The sequence below is a fragment of the Cynoglossus semilaevis genome, chromosome 18, assembly GCF_000523025.1.
Source record: "Cynoglossus semilaevis isolate Cse_v1.0 chromosome 18, Cse_v1.0, whole genome shotgun sequence".
Classification (NCBI taxonomy): Eukaryota; Metazoa; Chordata; class Actinopteri; order Pleuronectiformes; family Cynoglossidae; genus Cynoglossus; species Cynoglossus semilaevis.
The window spans coordinates 12762353-12779134 of NC_024324.1; the positions used below are offsets into that span (position 1 = coordinate 12762353).

Genomic DNA, 16782 nt, shown 5'->3' on the forward strand with positions numbered 1-16782 from the left:
GCTGTAAGCAAAGTCAGACAATGTGAGCTTCCTAAACAAGGCCAAAGTGATCAGAAATGCTCGTTCTGTGCTCCGTCTGAAAGCACTCGGGAAATTTTCTCCCGGCTAAATTGTAATGATTTTGTCCTGAAGTAAATACAGAAGTGGGAGCAGAGTGGCTGACATTCAGGGTTGAACGTCTGCATCTGCGAACACACACACACACACAGTGACACAGGGAAAATTAACAGAGTTTGACATGTTAGCCCCCCCACACCCGCCCCGCCCCGCCCTTCCTCCCTTTAGCTGATGTGCTCCAATAAAGGTCAAAAAGCTGCTGTCTCTCTTATGTTTCATACGTGATGCATCCAGACATATCCAAGCAGCGCAGGCATGAGTCATCTCGCTGTGTGTCACGGGTCGGAGGAGACAGCTACGAGGTTGTCTTCTGCAGTGCCAGTTCACTTCTCTCTGATCTTTCTCCTCTCCACCTCTGAATCCTAATCCTGGTTAAACCTAGCTTTATTAGCATAGCCAGGCAGCAGGTGTGCTGCTGCCAAGTGACATTTCCAGAGCTGGATGTGACATGACAGCCGCGTCTCTGTAATAACAAGACTGTATGAGAGACAAGGCGACAAGGCAAGAAATAACTGAGACTCTGTGTGTGTGTGTGTGTGTGTGTGTGTGTGTACCCAGACCTGCTCCTGCTTCCTCTTTTACTAACAAGCCCTTAACCCTGTTTCCCTTTTGGTTATTTTCGTCCAAACCTACATTCATCATTATTCATTCTTCTCTTCCTCCTGAAAGACAGACCGTGGCTGTAGGTTCACAGGGAAGAGCGCGATGATAAAAGACAAGCAGGCGTCCATGATAAAACCACAAGCACACTGTGTGTAACATGTAGGGGGAATTAACACGACTGATGTAGGCTATACAACAGGGCCATAACTGAAAAAGACAAATACATTGACTGGTGTCCTAAAATATACAGTCAGACTGACTAACAATGTGGTGAATGTTCATCTATTAGGCTGCATGTTGTTGAAGGACTGAAGGACTTTAACCCTGCGACCCATTTTTGGGTCACAACCCACTATTTGAGAAACAATGATAAAAAAATGTCACATTTGGTGCAACGGAGAATTTTGGCTTCACGCTCACTTTAAAAAGCTGTAGTAGATTTTTATTCCATCAAACACGGCAGCATTACTGAATAGACAACATGAGTGAGTTTAAAAACAGACATCTGAATAATCAGTGATCCCAAAATGATTTAAAGTCCGCCTCTGCTCACAGCCATCTCAGAATAAAGATCTGCTGCTGACACACTGTCACCTGCAGTTTCCACCACCGCTGGGCACTTTATTGACCAACCCGGGGCTGCAACTATAGAGTATTTCCATAGCCGACTAAGCAGATGATTACTTTTTCAATGAATCCATATGTGTTTTTGAACCATTCAAACGTAAAAACACTTATTTACAAACGACAGTTATTAAGGAAACCTGTCTTTAACAGTCATTAAAAATAAAAAGGTCATGTGGCTGTTAAAAAGAATCTGCAGACTAATTCAATAGCAGATAAAATATCATAAAGCAGATAAAATATCATAAAAGATCATAAAATAATGGACCAATCGCTGTGGCTCTAATGTACTGATAATTATTCATAAAATAATGGACCGATCGCTGTGGCTCTAATGTACTGATAATTAAGCAGCAGTTCTTTAATGATTGATAAATGGTGGGAATAATGATTTTTCTCCAGCGTTTCTTTGTCGCGGAATCTGTGAACTGCATCTTTTATTACTCGTGGACATTTTATAGATCCACCGTCCAACGCGAAGACAAAGAAGCAGGTGACAAGCTTCACCCCGGCTGTTTTTCCTCTCTGTAATCACTGATCAATTTTTTTGTCAATCAATGAGTCACTCCAGCAGACACTGCAGGCTGCAGGGACATTTTGAAAGAGCAGGGCTGGTATTAGGGTGGCAACAAACCCAATCCCATTGTTAGCGTGACAGTAGCATGACTTTCTTGACCTCTCGTAGGGGATCAGCAGGATCTCGGTTCCCCCACGGCTAAAGCCCTCTTCCCCCCACTGGGGTAGAAACACAGCCTCTTACCTTCTATAAGCTTTGGGAACACGCTCCCGAACCCTCCCCCCACGGCTACAGGACAAAAAAAGACAAAAAGCATCTTATTAGCTCCACACACGCCCACATAGACAAGAGCCGCTTCCCCTCCTGCTACCAGCTGTGGTGTAATTGTCATCTAATTGCACCTGCACTGCCAAAGAATAATTAACTTTGGCATCTCATGGTCGGGGCGATACAAAAGAAATAACATAAAAGCAATTACAGCAGTGAGAAGAGAGAGAGAGAAAGAGAGTGTGTGTGTGAGAGAGGGTGAGAGAGGGAGAGAGAGGGAGAGATGAAAATGAAAGCACACCTGAATGTAGCCAAAGCTGAAGGATGTCATTAACACTCAGCTCTCTGCTTTTTCTTTTTTTAGTTTCTCTCCTAACAGTCAGGCTCACAGCTTTTTTTTTTGATATTTCAAAGAAAAGGAAAGGTGTGGTGACAGAGGAAGAGAGAGAGAGAGAGAGTAAACAGATGGTCAAATCCGAGAGGGCACCTGGCCTTGTATTTAACGTCAGGTGAAAAAGAGGAGGAGAAGAAGCATCAACAGCACATTCAGCCGTGAGTGAGGTTGGAAACTGAGAGAATCGTGGAGTTAGAAAAACAAAAAACAGCAGCAGGAAGAGTTCAACAGATAAAGAGAAGACGTATGTGTGAAAATGGGGGTCGTGCAGTGAAAAACAATTAGCATGAGCTCTGGTCTCCTTCTATTCAGCCTGGACATCTTGTTCTGTCGTCCTCACGGCTCGTATCTCTTCATCTGTGTGCTGTGTCAGGCTAACGTCGTCGGCTCCCACGTACAGTCCGTATAAAAATCGACTCAAGCCCATAAAAAAAAGCGTGAAACCGAGATCATTTATTCTTTTATTATCTCCAGTGTGACTTTATTCTGTATATTTCAATTAAAAAGGCAGAATCTATTAAATAAAGATACATAAAGTGATATCATGTGGCTGCACAGAGTAGCTGTTGCATCAGGATTTTTTTTTTTTTGCACCTTACAAAAAAGCCGTGGTTTGCAAAGGCTCACAATAAAAATAACAAAGCAATTAAAGCTCTGAAGAGGAAAATAAAAACAATAAATTCCAAGTTAATTGGGAGACAGTAAAGTCAGCGTGATGTAAAGAAGATACGGCGCCACAGTGGCAGTACACAGAACTGAGTATTTTCTGGAAAGACATCAAATAAACCCTAAGACTTACTGGTAGATACTAGGACCAAAATCACATGTAGTCTGGATCTGTGTGTACTACAAGAAATGGTTACCAAAAACACAAGAGGTGTGGATACAGACTGCAACAAACCCCAGTCCAGTCCAGTCCAGTCCAGTCTAGTCCAGTCCAGTCCAGTCCAGTCCAGTCTGGTCCAGTCCAGTCCAGTCCAGTCTAGTCCAGTCTTGTCTCCCGTGGATGTGGAAAAAGTGTGTTCCAGCCTAATGACATCAGTGTTGAATCATTTGGTCATAATTCAAACTAATGACCATTAGTAATTGAAATTGTGCTCAAAATGTCCTTTTAAACTAAATATACTACAAATATAAAGTACATAAGTTCAAAAAAACAAAACTCCACATCATCATCAAAAAAATAATAATTTTGAAACGTTAAATCAAATGGCTAAAACAATACCTTTAGTCCAGACAGTTCAGGTTTACAATAAAAACTAAAACTAAAGCAATTATATTTAGTCATTTCTTATTAAATGTCCTGATGCGACTGCTCCAAAACCAAACCAACTATGTCGTGGCAGCGGGACCTTTGACAGCTGCTGTACATCAGTCGGCTGCAGCTGTGAGGCCCAGAGGAAGACAGTGAACCCAGGGCCTTCTTCACTCCAGCCTCAGTGAATGAGCTGTAGGATTGAGTCATGACACTGATTTACATCCAAGGTCATCATAAATGTATTCATTAAAAATGAATCCACAGGTATCAAGACAGCCCATTAGGTCTACCAGTAAAAGCATACGGCAAAACATATACTAGTCACAGCTTTTTATTTTTTATTGTTTGTTTTTTTTTCTTGACATGTTTATTTTAATTTTTATTTACATGAATAACCTACAAAATGTGTTTAGCTTTTAAACTGCTTAGTGTTAGTATTTTTTTTACCTTATTTTTTTTATTTGTTGACCTAGGTATTTATGCATCCCTTTTTTCTGTTAGCTTTTAGCGGCTGCAGAGCTAACCTGTAGTTGGTGTGGGTAGTGGTTGGTTTTAGGAATCTAAACCAAGTCTTAGTCATCACTACCTCTATTCTTGGTTAACTGGGCTGTTTTGGCTTACCTTTCAGTAAAGTTTCCTCTATGGTTTAGTTAGCTTTTAGCTTATTCTCAGCTGTGGTACAGTGTGTTAATGAAATAGAATAGTTTTAATCTAGCTGATGGATCTTTTTTTAATATATATGACATTATTTTGTCCTTTTTCTGGTTAACTTTTAGCATGTTGTGCACAGAAGGACATGGAAGTCGGTTTCCTAAAAAAGCCTCATTAGACTTTTGTAAGTTAGCCTCAGAATATATTTTACGATGGCATTAAACCCCCCCAACCATAAGACTTTTAAGGGCAACATTGTAAATTTCAAGGACGTTTTCCACAAACTCTCGTTTATTTTTTGACCTTGGTTTTAAGCTACAGCAATCTGCCACTACCAGAGTGGCAGATCGAAGTAAACTGCTCTGGGGCTTCAGTTTTGTGTTTACCTAACAGTCTTATCAATCTCATACATCTAGCTATTGGCAAGAAATCCAATTAAACACAATTTACAAACATGATTTTCCTTAAAATTTCAAAGCTTAAATAATAGGCTGTATGATCGTTAGCTGCCGCCCTGCGGCTCACAGTTGCCCCTCAACCACAGTCACTTATGTGAATTAATATTTGCAACAGTGCCTCACTGTTAATTTTATATGCAATAACTATTTGATAGTGCGCCTGTGCTCGTGCGAGATCGCACTAGCTGTGTGTGAGTGTGCGCTGGGTGTGTGTTTGCGTTTGCAGTTGGGGGAAGGGAGGGCAGGTGTTCACACTAACAGGGTTTAATGACGGCTGCTCCGTGCTTTTGTGTGCGCCTGCGCGCGTCTAACTGTCTGTTTGCTTTTCATGTGTGTTTCCTTGGAGAGTACACATCCCACAGACACGGACAGATGCATGGATGGGATGGAAGTCGCAGGGTTTATTATGAGCTCTGTCAGAGAGTGTGTGTGTGTGTGTGTGTGAGAGAGAGAGAGAGTGAAATCTGTGCCGCGAGGCCTTCTGTGTTTAAGCCGCCTATATATGAGAGGAAAGATCCGTGTGTGAGTGGAACATCTGACTAAGCCTGACATTTACTCAGCCATAAGGACTCAGACGGAGCAGACAGAGCAGTTTTATCAATAGTCTGAAATGAATGCATAGGCTAAATATAGCCCGGGCTCTTCGTGCAGGATATGAGATGGGAAGTTGAATTGCAAGAACTTTGTCATTTGTAACCATAAAAAAGAACTCCTGTTCATTTCCACATATGAGTCTGTTGTTAGAGATCTATGAGCGCTGCCATGCCCAGATGGACGGGGTGTCTGATCTGAAAGAAACAAGACAGAGAACCTCAGGTCCCTTAATGCACGCTCAAAATAACATTACAAGTAAAACAGCTTTCAAACCCTTATGTTAGACTTGTTGATTGTAGAGCTCATGTTTTTTCAGTGCTATGGTTATAACCTCAGGACTAAAGAAGGATAAATGTTCTTATGCTGTAGACAAGAATCAGATCACACTCAGATTTGTTGGGTTTATGTCTCAGTTCAGTGTTTTTTCTGGCCTTACAGTAAGAGCAGAGTCAGATGAATGAGTCCAAACTTATATTCCATGTGTGAGAAGCAACGTCTGATGTCAAACCAGGGCGTCTCTGCAGCGGGCCTCTATCCTGACATCATTCACTTGCAGAGATGATGAGGTTGATCGCAATTAGAGAGCGACAAAGAAAAATGTGCGCTGCTGACGAACGTCTCTGACATGGATTCATTTCCATAATGCATGCATTTCAACACAGAGCGTGGATGATCTAGCACCGACAACGATGACTGACAGAAAATACAAAAAAACCCCAAATTGAACAGGACCTGTTCTTCTGCTTCTCATACGTCACTCTGGCGCCCCCGTCATCAGGGCAGATTCGATTTTACAGATCCTGTAAATGGGTGTGAATGAGGGAGAAATTGGATAAATGAAGGAGGGGGAGGGGCTAGGAGAGGGAGTCGGGGGGGCAGGCAGGAAGAAATAAATGAAAGTTTGACATAATGAACAGTGGGTGGCAATCAGGGTGGAGGGGGATGGAGGTGCATTGAAGCAGGCAGTGTGTTTATCAGCTTAAATACAGACATCTGTTACGAGGGACGGTCTGTTTCGGGGGGTTGGTGTCTGTACATATATATATGTGTGTGTGTGTGTGTGTGTGTGTGTGATGGGAACAAACACAAAAAAGTGGATAGAGGCCGTCAGAAAGCTCATTAGTCCCTCGGAAACTGTGGTGTAAAACTGGTCAAAGTGAAGCGTGTATAGATAAAGTGTGTAAAACACAAATCTATTAGGTCCAAAATGTGGGACAATCTGCACACACACACACACACACACGCACACACACTGTCCTGCCTGTGATTCACTCCTTTCTCTCCTCTGCTCCACTGAGTCGAATCAAACAACACTTGACATGAATATTTAAGGGGCAGAAGAGACAAAACCAGCGCCAGCGTTGTTAGGAATTTACGCTTTGATATCCAGTTCCTTCACTTTGAGGGATTCCTGTCTGTCTGACAAACATCCTTCTTTGTGTCACTTTCTGTTACTGATCCTGGGCAGACTATTGAACAGCGTAAGAATGGCAGACAACAGTGGGAAGCGGCTCTGATGCTGAAGACAGGATCATTGATTCAATATTATTGAACTGTACAAACCTGCTGCTGTCCGTCTCTTTGTGTTGGATTGATTTAGTGACCGGCTGGTTTCAGGAGAGGAGCCTGAGTTCACTCTGCTTCTGTTTGACTGTTAATTTGTTTTGACCACAGACCGTAGTTTAGTGAGTGAAGCCACAGCGAACGATGAGCTGTGATTTGTTGAGTTCTATGAAAATCTTTTTTATTTTTAGTGGCATTTAACACTAACTAAGATAAATAGACAATAAAGTATCAAAGACAGAGGTTGTCCAATAGGTGGATGTCAGAGTAAGAAGATACGACAGCAAGAAACTGTCAGGAAACACCTGATGATGTCATGAATATAATACATAGACTTACATGCGTTCCATATGGTGTGCCATGGACGGCCAGTTTGGGCAGCATTGGAACACTCGTGGCCGTCATCTGGCCCACACACATTGGCTGAGTCCAGAGTGGCCCATGTGGTTCAAACAAATGTGGGCTCTTGGCAATATGAAGATGTCACTAAGAACTGGGCCAGACCTGAACGCTGTAACCAGATTATGGCTGCGATCTGGCAAACAGAAGCAGACCACCTAAGTGCCATCACTCCACACCATATGTGGGCCAAATGAAGCGGTCATACGTGCCAGATCTGGGTCAGAAATAACTATTCTGGTCTTTTTCCAGACACTTTTTTGTACCTCTTGGTTGTGACAAATAGCATGAACAATTTCCTCTGGATGAGTTGTGGTTTTTTCACCTTAAGAAAAGGCGGATTGACCTTAAATCTGTTTAGTTTACGGTGCTACAGTGAAATTAGAGAAAACACTAAACTATTTATGAAAACCTCCTCAAATCAGCAGCCAGCAGTGGCTGTTGCCCTTTTCACTAGTTCATTCATTAGGCCTCATTAACAATGTAATGATTTATTTATTAGTGGGATTTAACATTAATAAAACAACAACAGTATTGGCCGCTGCTGATTGACAGGTATTCATTTAAAATCTACCAGCATTTTTCCACTGTTTTGCATCTTTCCTGTTTTTTTTTTTTTTGTCCTGGCGTCTGTGGTTTTGTTTGGTCTCTTTGTATGAGCTCACAATCATTCCAGCTCTGGTAATCTGCCGTCCTTTTGTCTTGGCTCTCTTTCTCTTTTCTCTTTTCACCCTGTGAATATGACAATTTCCACCTGGGCTGTCTCTTCTATTTCTTCTTCAGTTCCCCTGGGTGGATTCACAAGTGCGTCTTAGCCTAAAGTGCATTTGAGATGGAGAAGAGTGAGGGAGAGAAGGCACCGGATAAGAGGGTGGAGAGAGGTGGAAGGGAGGGGGAGGGAGCGGGAGGCGTGAGGTGGCAGGTTGATTACGGTCGCAGGTCTCGTTGCCTGGAGACAGCTGGGACGAGGGATGCCAGGTTGCCTGGCGACCGGCACGATGCAATGACCAGCGCGGTGTGATGGAGGCGAAGACGGTAAATTGTCTTTGTGTGGCCCCCACCACCTATGATTGCACACACACTTGAACACACACACACACACATAGAAATAGACCTCCAACTCTGTGTCTCCGTGCTGCAAATGTTCTGCTGCAGGAGAGAGATGCCGTCTGCTGATATATTTACCATTTAAAGTGGCGTTGTTTTCAGGAGGGCTTGCAATTGGGAAAGAAAACACACTCCACAAATGTGTCACAGCAGCAGCAGCAGCAGCAGCAGCAGCAGCAGACTCTGCTTTGAAGACATGACGACAGCATGTTGTAGTTTAGGGAGCAGAATGATCAGAACAGAAAATAGATTTTTTCTCAAAACTCAAATTATTTCTCTGTTTAAAAAATGCATTTGCATTTAAGTGAGTTCCAATCAGTTCCATGGACGCTGCTGACATTAAGGGAGGGTCAAACTGTATGGCAGAGGGGTCGAGCTGTGATTTGATTGGATAATCTATGGATTTAATATCCCATAATCCTCGCAAAATCCCCCCCTGCAGCATCAGGGAGTGAAAAGATTAAGTGTGTGTGGATGTGTGCTCAGGATGCTGTGACTGACAGGGACAGAGTGTGTGTGTGCTTGTGTGTGTGCTTGTGTGTGTATAATGGAGAGGGAGAGATTCTGAGTGTGGCTCGATATAATATCTGCGCCGCGTGTTTGGAGATGAGTCGCAGAGGGAGAGAAGAAATCAAACAGCAGAAACACACCGATAAAATGGACTGTTGATCAGGCAGGTTGTGCCTGTGCACAGTATGGAACTGTTTTTGTAAACAAGCCTGAAAGAGAGAGAGAGGAGGGAGAGAGAGAGGAGGGAAGAGGAGCAACAGGAGGAGGAGAGAGGAGAGAGCAAATGACTGTAAAGTGTTTGTCATTGGTTTAGACTCACAGACAGAGGTTTTTTTTTTCTTCCTTCTTTTGCATCTGATCTCCAGGCAGCAACAACATTCAACAGGCTGCGGCACTGACTCCATCCTCCCGTTTTTACGCTCGGTGTCTTTCATTTTTCCTTCCCCCTCTTTGCTCCTTTCCTCTTAATCCTACTATCTGTCAACCTAGAAAGCTGGTGCCAAAGCCACATTAGTCTAAGGGCCAGATTTGTTCAACGGAGACATGATGGTGCCAAAAAATACAATTTTTTTTTTTCCAAGATAATGACTCAACAAATAGACATTTGGGCTCCTCGCTGATTTCCACCCCCCCAACCCCAGGTCCAGAGAAAGACACTGCTGTGGACTAGGGAAAAAAAAGAATAATGTTGAAAATAAGATATGATTTTTCTAGACAGTGGGCAAAAAAATGTAACTATAACAGTAGGTCAGTTAAAGGGATCGTGTCAAAAATAAGCATTAAAAATAGAAGAAGAAAACAAACAAATACTGAGTAAGACAAAAGGGAAGAACATTTTAAACAGCCACCAGGAGAACAGCCGATTCTGACTGGAACTCATTACAAAGACATTCACACATTTTCAAGCTGCTACAGCTGCGGTTTGATCCACTTCCTGATTCCCTGTGTTTGATCATTCTCCACCTACGGCCTCATTCTTTTTATCAGAATGAAGGACTGGACTGCAGCAGCAGGGTAACTCAGAAAGCCAAAGAAAAATATAACGGCCGAGGCAAAATAATATAAATATATATACAATACAAAGAGTGAATACATATGTATATTATAGAATATAGAGAATAATATATTTTGTTAAAAAAAGCCAGTCTAAACGTTGACTGTGAGTGTAAGGGTGTGTTTACATGAGAGAAAAAATATTCAAATCCAAATTCATAATTTTAATAAGAATTCTCCAAAGTCCATTAAAAGACAACTGGATGGAATAATCTGTTTTTTTCCCCACTATTTCAAGCAGCATAAAAATGTTTTTATGCAGCTAATTCAACATGAAATTGCCGGTTTTACTTTAAAAAAACAAAACAAAACAGACAACAATAATACAAACCACTAAGAATGACCAGTCTGTGGATATTCTGCTCCATCATCACACTGTGTTATTAAAGAGTGAAATTTTTTTATGATTTCTGATTAAAATGAAGCTGTTTTTGTGGTTCTCCGGGGCAGAGAAGCCCTGATTCAGTTGCATCATTGCAGCAGCACGAGTGCATTATTAAAACACTGGAGTGTGTGCAATAATACTTTATCCTGCGTGATCACACAAAGCAATTATCTTATGTGCAATAATTTGGGTGTTTCTCATTCATATTCATAACTTCAATTAGGGACAATTACACGTCTTCAAACATGTGCACGTTCTGACGATTCATTAGTTGAAATTTGCATAAAAAGTAACTTTGTGCTATATTTTATATTAAACACCTTTTTATCTGTTTACTTCTTTTTTTTTAATTGTGTTTAATGTGTTTACTGTGACTCTGATGCTGGAGCTGCGTGTTGAGCTTTTTTTTTAATCGTGTTTAATGTGTTTACTGCGACTCTGATGCTGGAGCTGCGTGTTGAGTGGCGCAGGCTTTTCTTCTCCCCGTCTCTTTTCATCTGCTCTCCAGGCAACTCCAAATATTCAACAGGCGTGAGCGCCCCCTCCATTATCTCCTCTTTTTTTATGTTGGGTGTCTTTCATTTTTCCTTTCACCCTCGTCCTCCTCCTCCTCCTTCTACCTGAAAACATCTAATCCTTCTATCTCCCGACCTAGAAGCACCCTTTGTCCTCCTGGTTTGTTTTTTCAGCGTCGTTCAGAACAACCTTGTTTACCTGATGTGGGGCTCTCATCAGCAGGGTTGTCATGACGATGGCCATGCGTGCGTGGTCTTTCGTCAGAGCGCCAGGGCCCGGTTGCTGTGCTCATCTGAAGTGGCAGAGCCTTGATGCCTCCACTTTTCTCTGTGTGTTTTCTCTCCCTCTTGTATATTCTATTCCCAATCTCCTGAGCCATCTGCTGCTCTGCTCTCCATCTCCTCCGTCTCCTCCTCCACCTCCACCACTGTGGCCTTCACCGTTTGTCTTCCTGCTCTAAAATATGGGCCCAGGGTTTTTTTTTTTTTTACAGACATCATTCAAACATGTGATCGGTTGAGGATGTCACATGAAACGACTGCCTTGAGGCTGTGGAAACTACTCCATAAATCACCTTTTATCTTTGCGTTAGAACAGTAACTGATCTAATTTTAGCCAGCGTCTGCTTTTATTGTGCGTTTGACTGTTGCACGTACACAGGGTCGCAGTATTTACTGAGGACACTGAGTTCCTGTTCTCGGTGTTTCATCAAGTAAATACAACGTCACTTGGTGCTGGAGTGAGAGTAAGGACTCTAACCAGCCCAGATGTTCCGTGGTTTGGATGAAAACAAAGAATTGTTGTGACGCAAAATACATCAGGATTAACTTGAAAATGCAGCTGTTGAAGAAACGTTAATAAATAACTCACAACCTTCAATCCTTCACGGCCACATTTCTGCCCTAAATGATGTTCACCGTGTGTTCAGAATCACTTAATTGGTTTATTTATAGACACGGAACTCACAACAGGAGCTGAGGTGATCCCGACCCTCCCCCCACACTCTGCCTCTCCCTTTTTCTTTTTCTTTTCACAGCAGCTGTCATTGTCTGAGTTGTGTTAGTTCTACCATATTTTTTACAAGAAAAAAAACTGAAGTATTGGTAAAGAAAAAGAAAACAGACAGAGGGCAGCGTTGCTGTAGATGAATGCACCACCATTCAAAGTTGTTTCAATTATAAATTTACTATTTTTAATATTTGAATTAGGGATACATTTTAGTCTGAGTCTGTGGATTATCTGTTGTTTTATTCTTTTGGTTTTTGTGAGTTTAAAATTTTGCGAAAACATTTTTGTGTAATAATCGTGGATGATGCTGCATTTTTCACTTTTCACTGCAAAAGTGCAAATATGATAGAAACGAGAGTGGACAAGAAGCCATGATTAAAATAACAACAGTGGTGTTTAGTGAGTGCTTTTAGTGCCTCCCATCACCGCAGCATTAATTTTAGGATGTCAGACCAAACTCTGTGCGAGGACAAACTTAAAAGTATAATTAAAGAAAAATTACCATTCAGTGACTGCATGAAAAGGCTTTCATTTGCTTGAGTGATTGGAAGATGGTTTTGAGACCTTGGCCCTCCATCTACTCTATCACCGCTTTAATTGGTGCAATCAATGGGCTGAGAGACACGGCCCCCCCCCGCAGCAGGTGCTGTTGGTATTTGAGCAGTCGGGGTTCACCGAGGTGGAGGAGCAGGACACGATGGTGTTTGTGCATGCCGTCCTGTCGGCAAGAGGAGCACGACCGCGGCACCGATCAATAGTGTCTCCTGGTGACCGATCACAGCAGATCAATCAGTGCCACAGCAACAGTGACTGGCCCAAATGTCACCAGCTCCATAATTAAGACCTTCATTAAGCCACAGTTAACAGAGTGTCACTCTGCTGCTCTCACCTCGCCTCCTCACCTGCCTCACCCGGCCCCCACCTCTATCCTTTTCCTCCATACGCTCCTTTTTCTTCTCCACTTTTCTTCCCTCCATTCATTGGTTCTTTTCAGTCTTTTCATGAGGCCCAGAGCTATTGATGTGTGCATTATTTTAATGTAAGTAAATGGAAGGACAATGGGAAAGTAAATGGAAGGAGGAAAAGAGAGATTTCAGCAGCTTCTCTGTGGAAGAATTGTAAAAGGTTGGACTAATCCTCTTCTTCTGTCGCACTTTTATAATTGATCTTCTTTTTAAATATACGATGCCTTCTTTTCCAACCCTACATACTCCCTGTCTGTTTCTGCCTCTGTCAGGCTTAAAATCGCTCACTACACACTGATGCTGCATGCTTCTGTAATCCAGATTAGCCGGCGAGTGTTCTTAATCTTATCACTTCCCCAGTACTGCGTGGGTGTGTGCTTTTCCTGGTTTTGTGTGACGGGAGACAGCAGTATTAGAGCAGATTTTGAGAGACTGTGGAAGAAGAAAGAGAAATAGAGAGAGAAGGACTGTGTGAATGTAGAATCCCTCATATCAGTGTCAGATGTGCTCTGCTGGAGGACCGCTGGCCAAAGAAGGGAGAAGAGAAAATGATTAGAGGACTTATAGACGGCAAGAGTTCTGACTCTGAGCATAAATATGCCATAAATATACACACGTGTCAGTGTGATTTCTTATTAAAGCAGTTCAAAGATGGATTATATAAAGGCTGCGCCCCTTATTCTCCATTAGTGTGGGCTGTAGCTCCATCATGATCCGAACACTACAAATGACTTTCAATTTTGTATGTGTTGGTTGCATATAAACTGAACAGACCATCTTTGTTGTTGCCATTTTTCTCCTATTAATATTGACAAACTCACCTCCTGAATTCAACTGTGTTTCCTTTGTCCTTCCAGATGAACCGTCCCATCCAGGTGAAGCCGGCCGACAGTGAGAGCAGAGGGGGTAAGAGACACTTCACTGAAAGACACAGCAGCAACACAGCACACAGTCAGCGGACAAACAGTAACACCAGGCTGGACAGCTACGAGGGGGGTTCTGGGGGCAAATCCCAAGAATTGATAGGAGTGGAATAAAGACTCCACAGAACAATAACGGTGTTGATTCACCGAAGAACAAAGTGTTGTGGGATTGAAAAAATAGCCAAGGAGTTACCAAATATAATAGGCTTTTTTTTTAAATATAAATTGGCTAAAAATGTGCAGAGAAAGACAGTAAAGACAGTTTCATGTTAAGGGTAACCTAAAAGAAAAATAATGACAAAGCTTAGATAAAGCAAAATGGCTACTAAAAATTGTTTTATTTATTTATTTATTTATTAAAAATCAGGAACAATTCACTCAATATACACTATTCAGTTGTGTGTCCCCACACCCTCCAAAAATATACATCAGAAATAGCAAATTAAACTAAATATAAAGCAATAGCAACAGCAACATTACAAAATAATTAGTCAAATCACTAACCATGGTTACAACGTAGATAGGGGATTTAGATACTTGGTTTGTAAATTGTCCCAAAACCATGAAACCACAGCTTGAACCTCACTGTTGGCCATGTTACAGCGATGACCTGGGAGTCAATTAGAACCAACACCAAAGATGATACATGAAGAGGCCCGTTGCCTTTTTTAGTTCAAACATATTGATAACGACAGTCTGCCGACAGTGTAGTATTGTTCCTGTTTGTGCCGGTGAGAAAGCTGTGACATCAGGGAACATGAAAGAGGACATTTTGACATGCTACAGTAGGAAAGAGCGTGGGTGGAAATAACAAAACCAATCCAGGCTGAACTTCACCTGCTTGTTTTTCTTCTTTTTCTGTGCATGTCGGCACTGAGTGATTAAAACACACCGTGTTATTATGCAGAGACAGGCTGAGTGTTAAACACAAAATAGAAATTAGCACGTCCTGCTAAAGTGTGATTGTGTGATCTCATGCTTTTCTATAGTCGTCTCTAATAGAACAATGTTTCCAGCACAAATGTTGCAGCATTATTAAATCATTCAGCGGTGTAACATTGAAGCCCTGGATGTCAGATCTCAACAGTACAAACAATGCGTGTATTTCTGCTTGTTTTTTCAATATTTTATCATAGTATGTACTCTATTGTACTATTTTCACTGGCTTTACGTCTATCCTAACTGACATCACATCTTCTTTAAAACATGGCTTCTCTCTGGCTGCCCAGGGCCAACTAGTTTATATTCAAAACATTGTTTGTAATTACATGAATAATAACGTTGCGTTCCACTTGCCTGGTAAGTTGGCAAGTGGTTACAGAATATTTCTTTTAGCAATGGAAAACCAAAATATTAATACACACACACACAAAAACCCAACATTTCCACAAAATGGTATTTATTTGTATTTTTTTAAGTTAATACAGAGAGCAGCCATTTTGGATTTGCAGTTTGGGTTCTTTAGGATTGACAAACTATGATTATACCATTGTTGACACACGGAGCAGCCATCTTGGTTGTGACTTCCAAGTGTTTGACTTTCTACACGCTGACAAGTAGGGATCAGGACCTGGGGGAGGGAAGGGGGGGGGTAATAATAGGATGGAGACCTAAAGTAGTCAGGGTAAGGTTGAGGTGAGGCGTTTACTGACACTGTTTACAGTTGGAGATCTGATTTTGTTCAGACTGTGCAAACCCCTGTGTGTGTTGTCGGTGTCTGCAGAAATGTAACGCGTTAAAAAAACCAAAAACGCTGCTGTGTTCCTCTTCAGCCGTGGACAGAAGGAGCAGCAGCTCCTCTGACAACACACAGGGTGACAAACATTTGAGTCACCACCAGATGCTGTCTGTTTTTTTCCGTACTGCTCGTGTTACTGCACTCTGGTGGCGCTGTGAAGTATGACATCCTGACATCTCCCCTGCCCTGGATCCGCTTGTCACACACTGTTGCTACTTTATTATTCATGGCTGCATGTTAGTGTTACTGTAATGGTGACATGGCACTTCTCCCTGCTCTTCACTGCCTGTACCACCTCACTCATAAATCACCCACTCCCTTTTTACCCCTTCTTCAATGTCATTCCCTCCTCTCTTCCCTCCCATCCTGCGGATCTCCTTCCCCTTAGAAGACAGGAAGCTGTTTGTGGGCATGCTGGGAAAACAGCAGACGGACACCGACGTCAGAAAGATGTTCGAGCCTTTTGGCAGCATAGAGGAGTGTACGGTGCTGCGCGGCCCTGACGGTACCAGCAAAGGTAATGTCACGAGTGCAAGACACAGAGTAAACCAAGCTCCTCCATAAATGTCATACAAGGAAAATCAATAATAATAACTCACTTTTTTATGTTGCGCTTTAAAGGAGACCCATAGATACTGAACTGTTCAAATCAAACACAACAGCCATTTCACCATGCCTACAGATGTTCTGTACATTTCTCACATCTCACCTTATGACCAACCATGACGTATGGGCTCACGGGGAGAAATCAGTCTCTTTTATGATAAAAAAGTACCAATTTATAAGGTTCTAACTCCAACTATTCTCCTTGTTATCGTGCCATAATGTTTAATGCCGGCCTTCAGAGCCAGGACTTTGTGGTTTTAAACCTTGTATGAAAAGGATAAAAGCCATAAAAAGTTAAAGCGTCAGCTTATTTAAAACTTATACAGCAGGACACGGTTCCTACAGTTTTATTCTGACTCTGGAGACTGGCATTTGTGTGACTGGTTCATGAGATTGTAAACTGTAGAAATTCATTTACTGAAGTGCATACGTTAATGACGAGCCTTTTGAAATTCAAGTGCATACGTTAATGACGAGCCTTTTATAATAATACATTAGTGTCATATAGTGGTGGCTTTATTTTGTT

General features: G+C 42.0%; 1 protein-coding gene and 1 long non-coding RNA gene across 5 annotated transcripts in view; both read left to right on the forward strand.

Annotated features, from left to right (window-relative positions):
- The window catches only part of LOC103394590 (uncharacterized), a 315109-nt gene that overhangs the window by 130248 nt on the left and 168079 nt on the right, over positions 1-16782 (forward strand). The gene's annotated exons all lie outside the window — the stretch shown is intronic.
- celf3a (cugbp, Elav-like family member 3a) overlaps positions 1-16782 on the forward strand; it is a 34003-nt gene that overhangs the window by 6824 nt on the left and 10397 nt on the right. The window contains exons 4-5 of one of the 2 annotated variants that reach the window (XM_017041019.2): positions 13847-13895; positions 16042-16167. In XM_017041019.2, coding sequence (XP_016896508.1) covers positions 13847-13895; positions 16042-16167 — 175 coding nt within the window. Of the gene's footprint in view, positions 1-13846; positions 13896-16038; positions 16168-16782 lie in introns of both variants that reach the window. The other variant, XM_025065305.1, reaches the window with a different exon arrangement.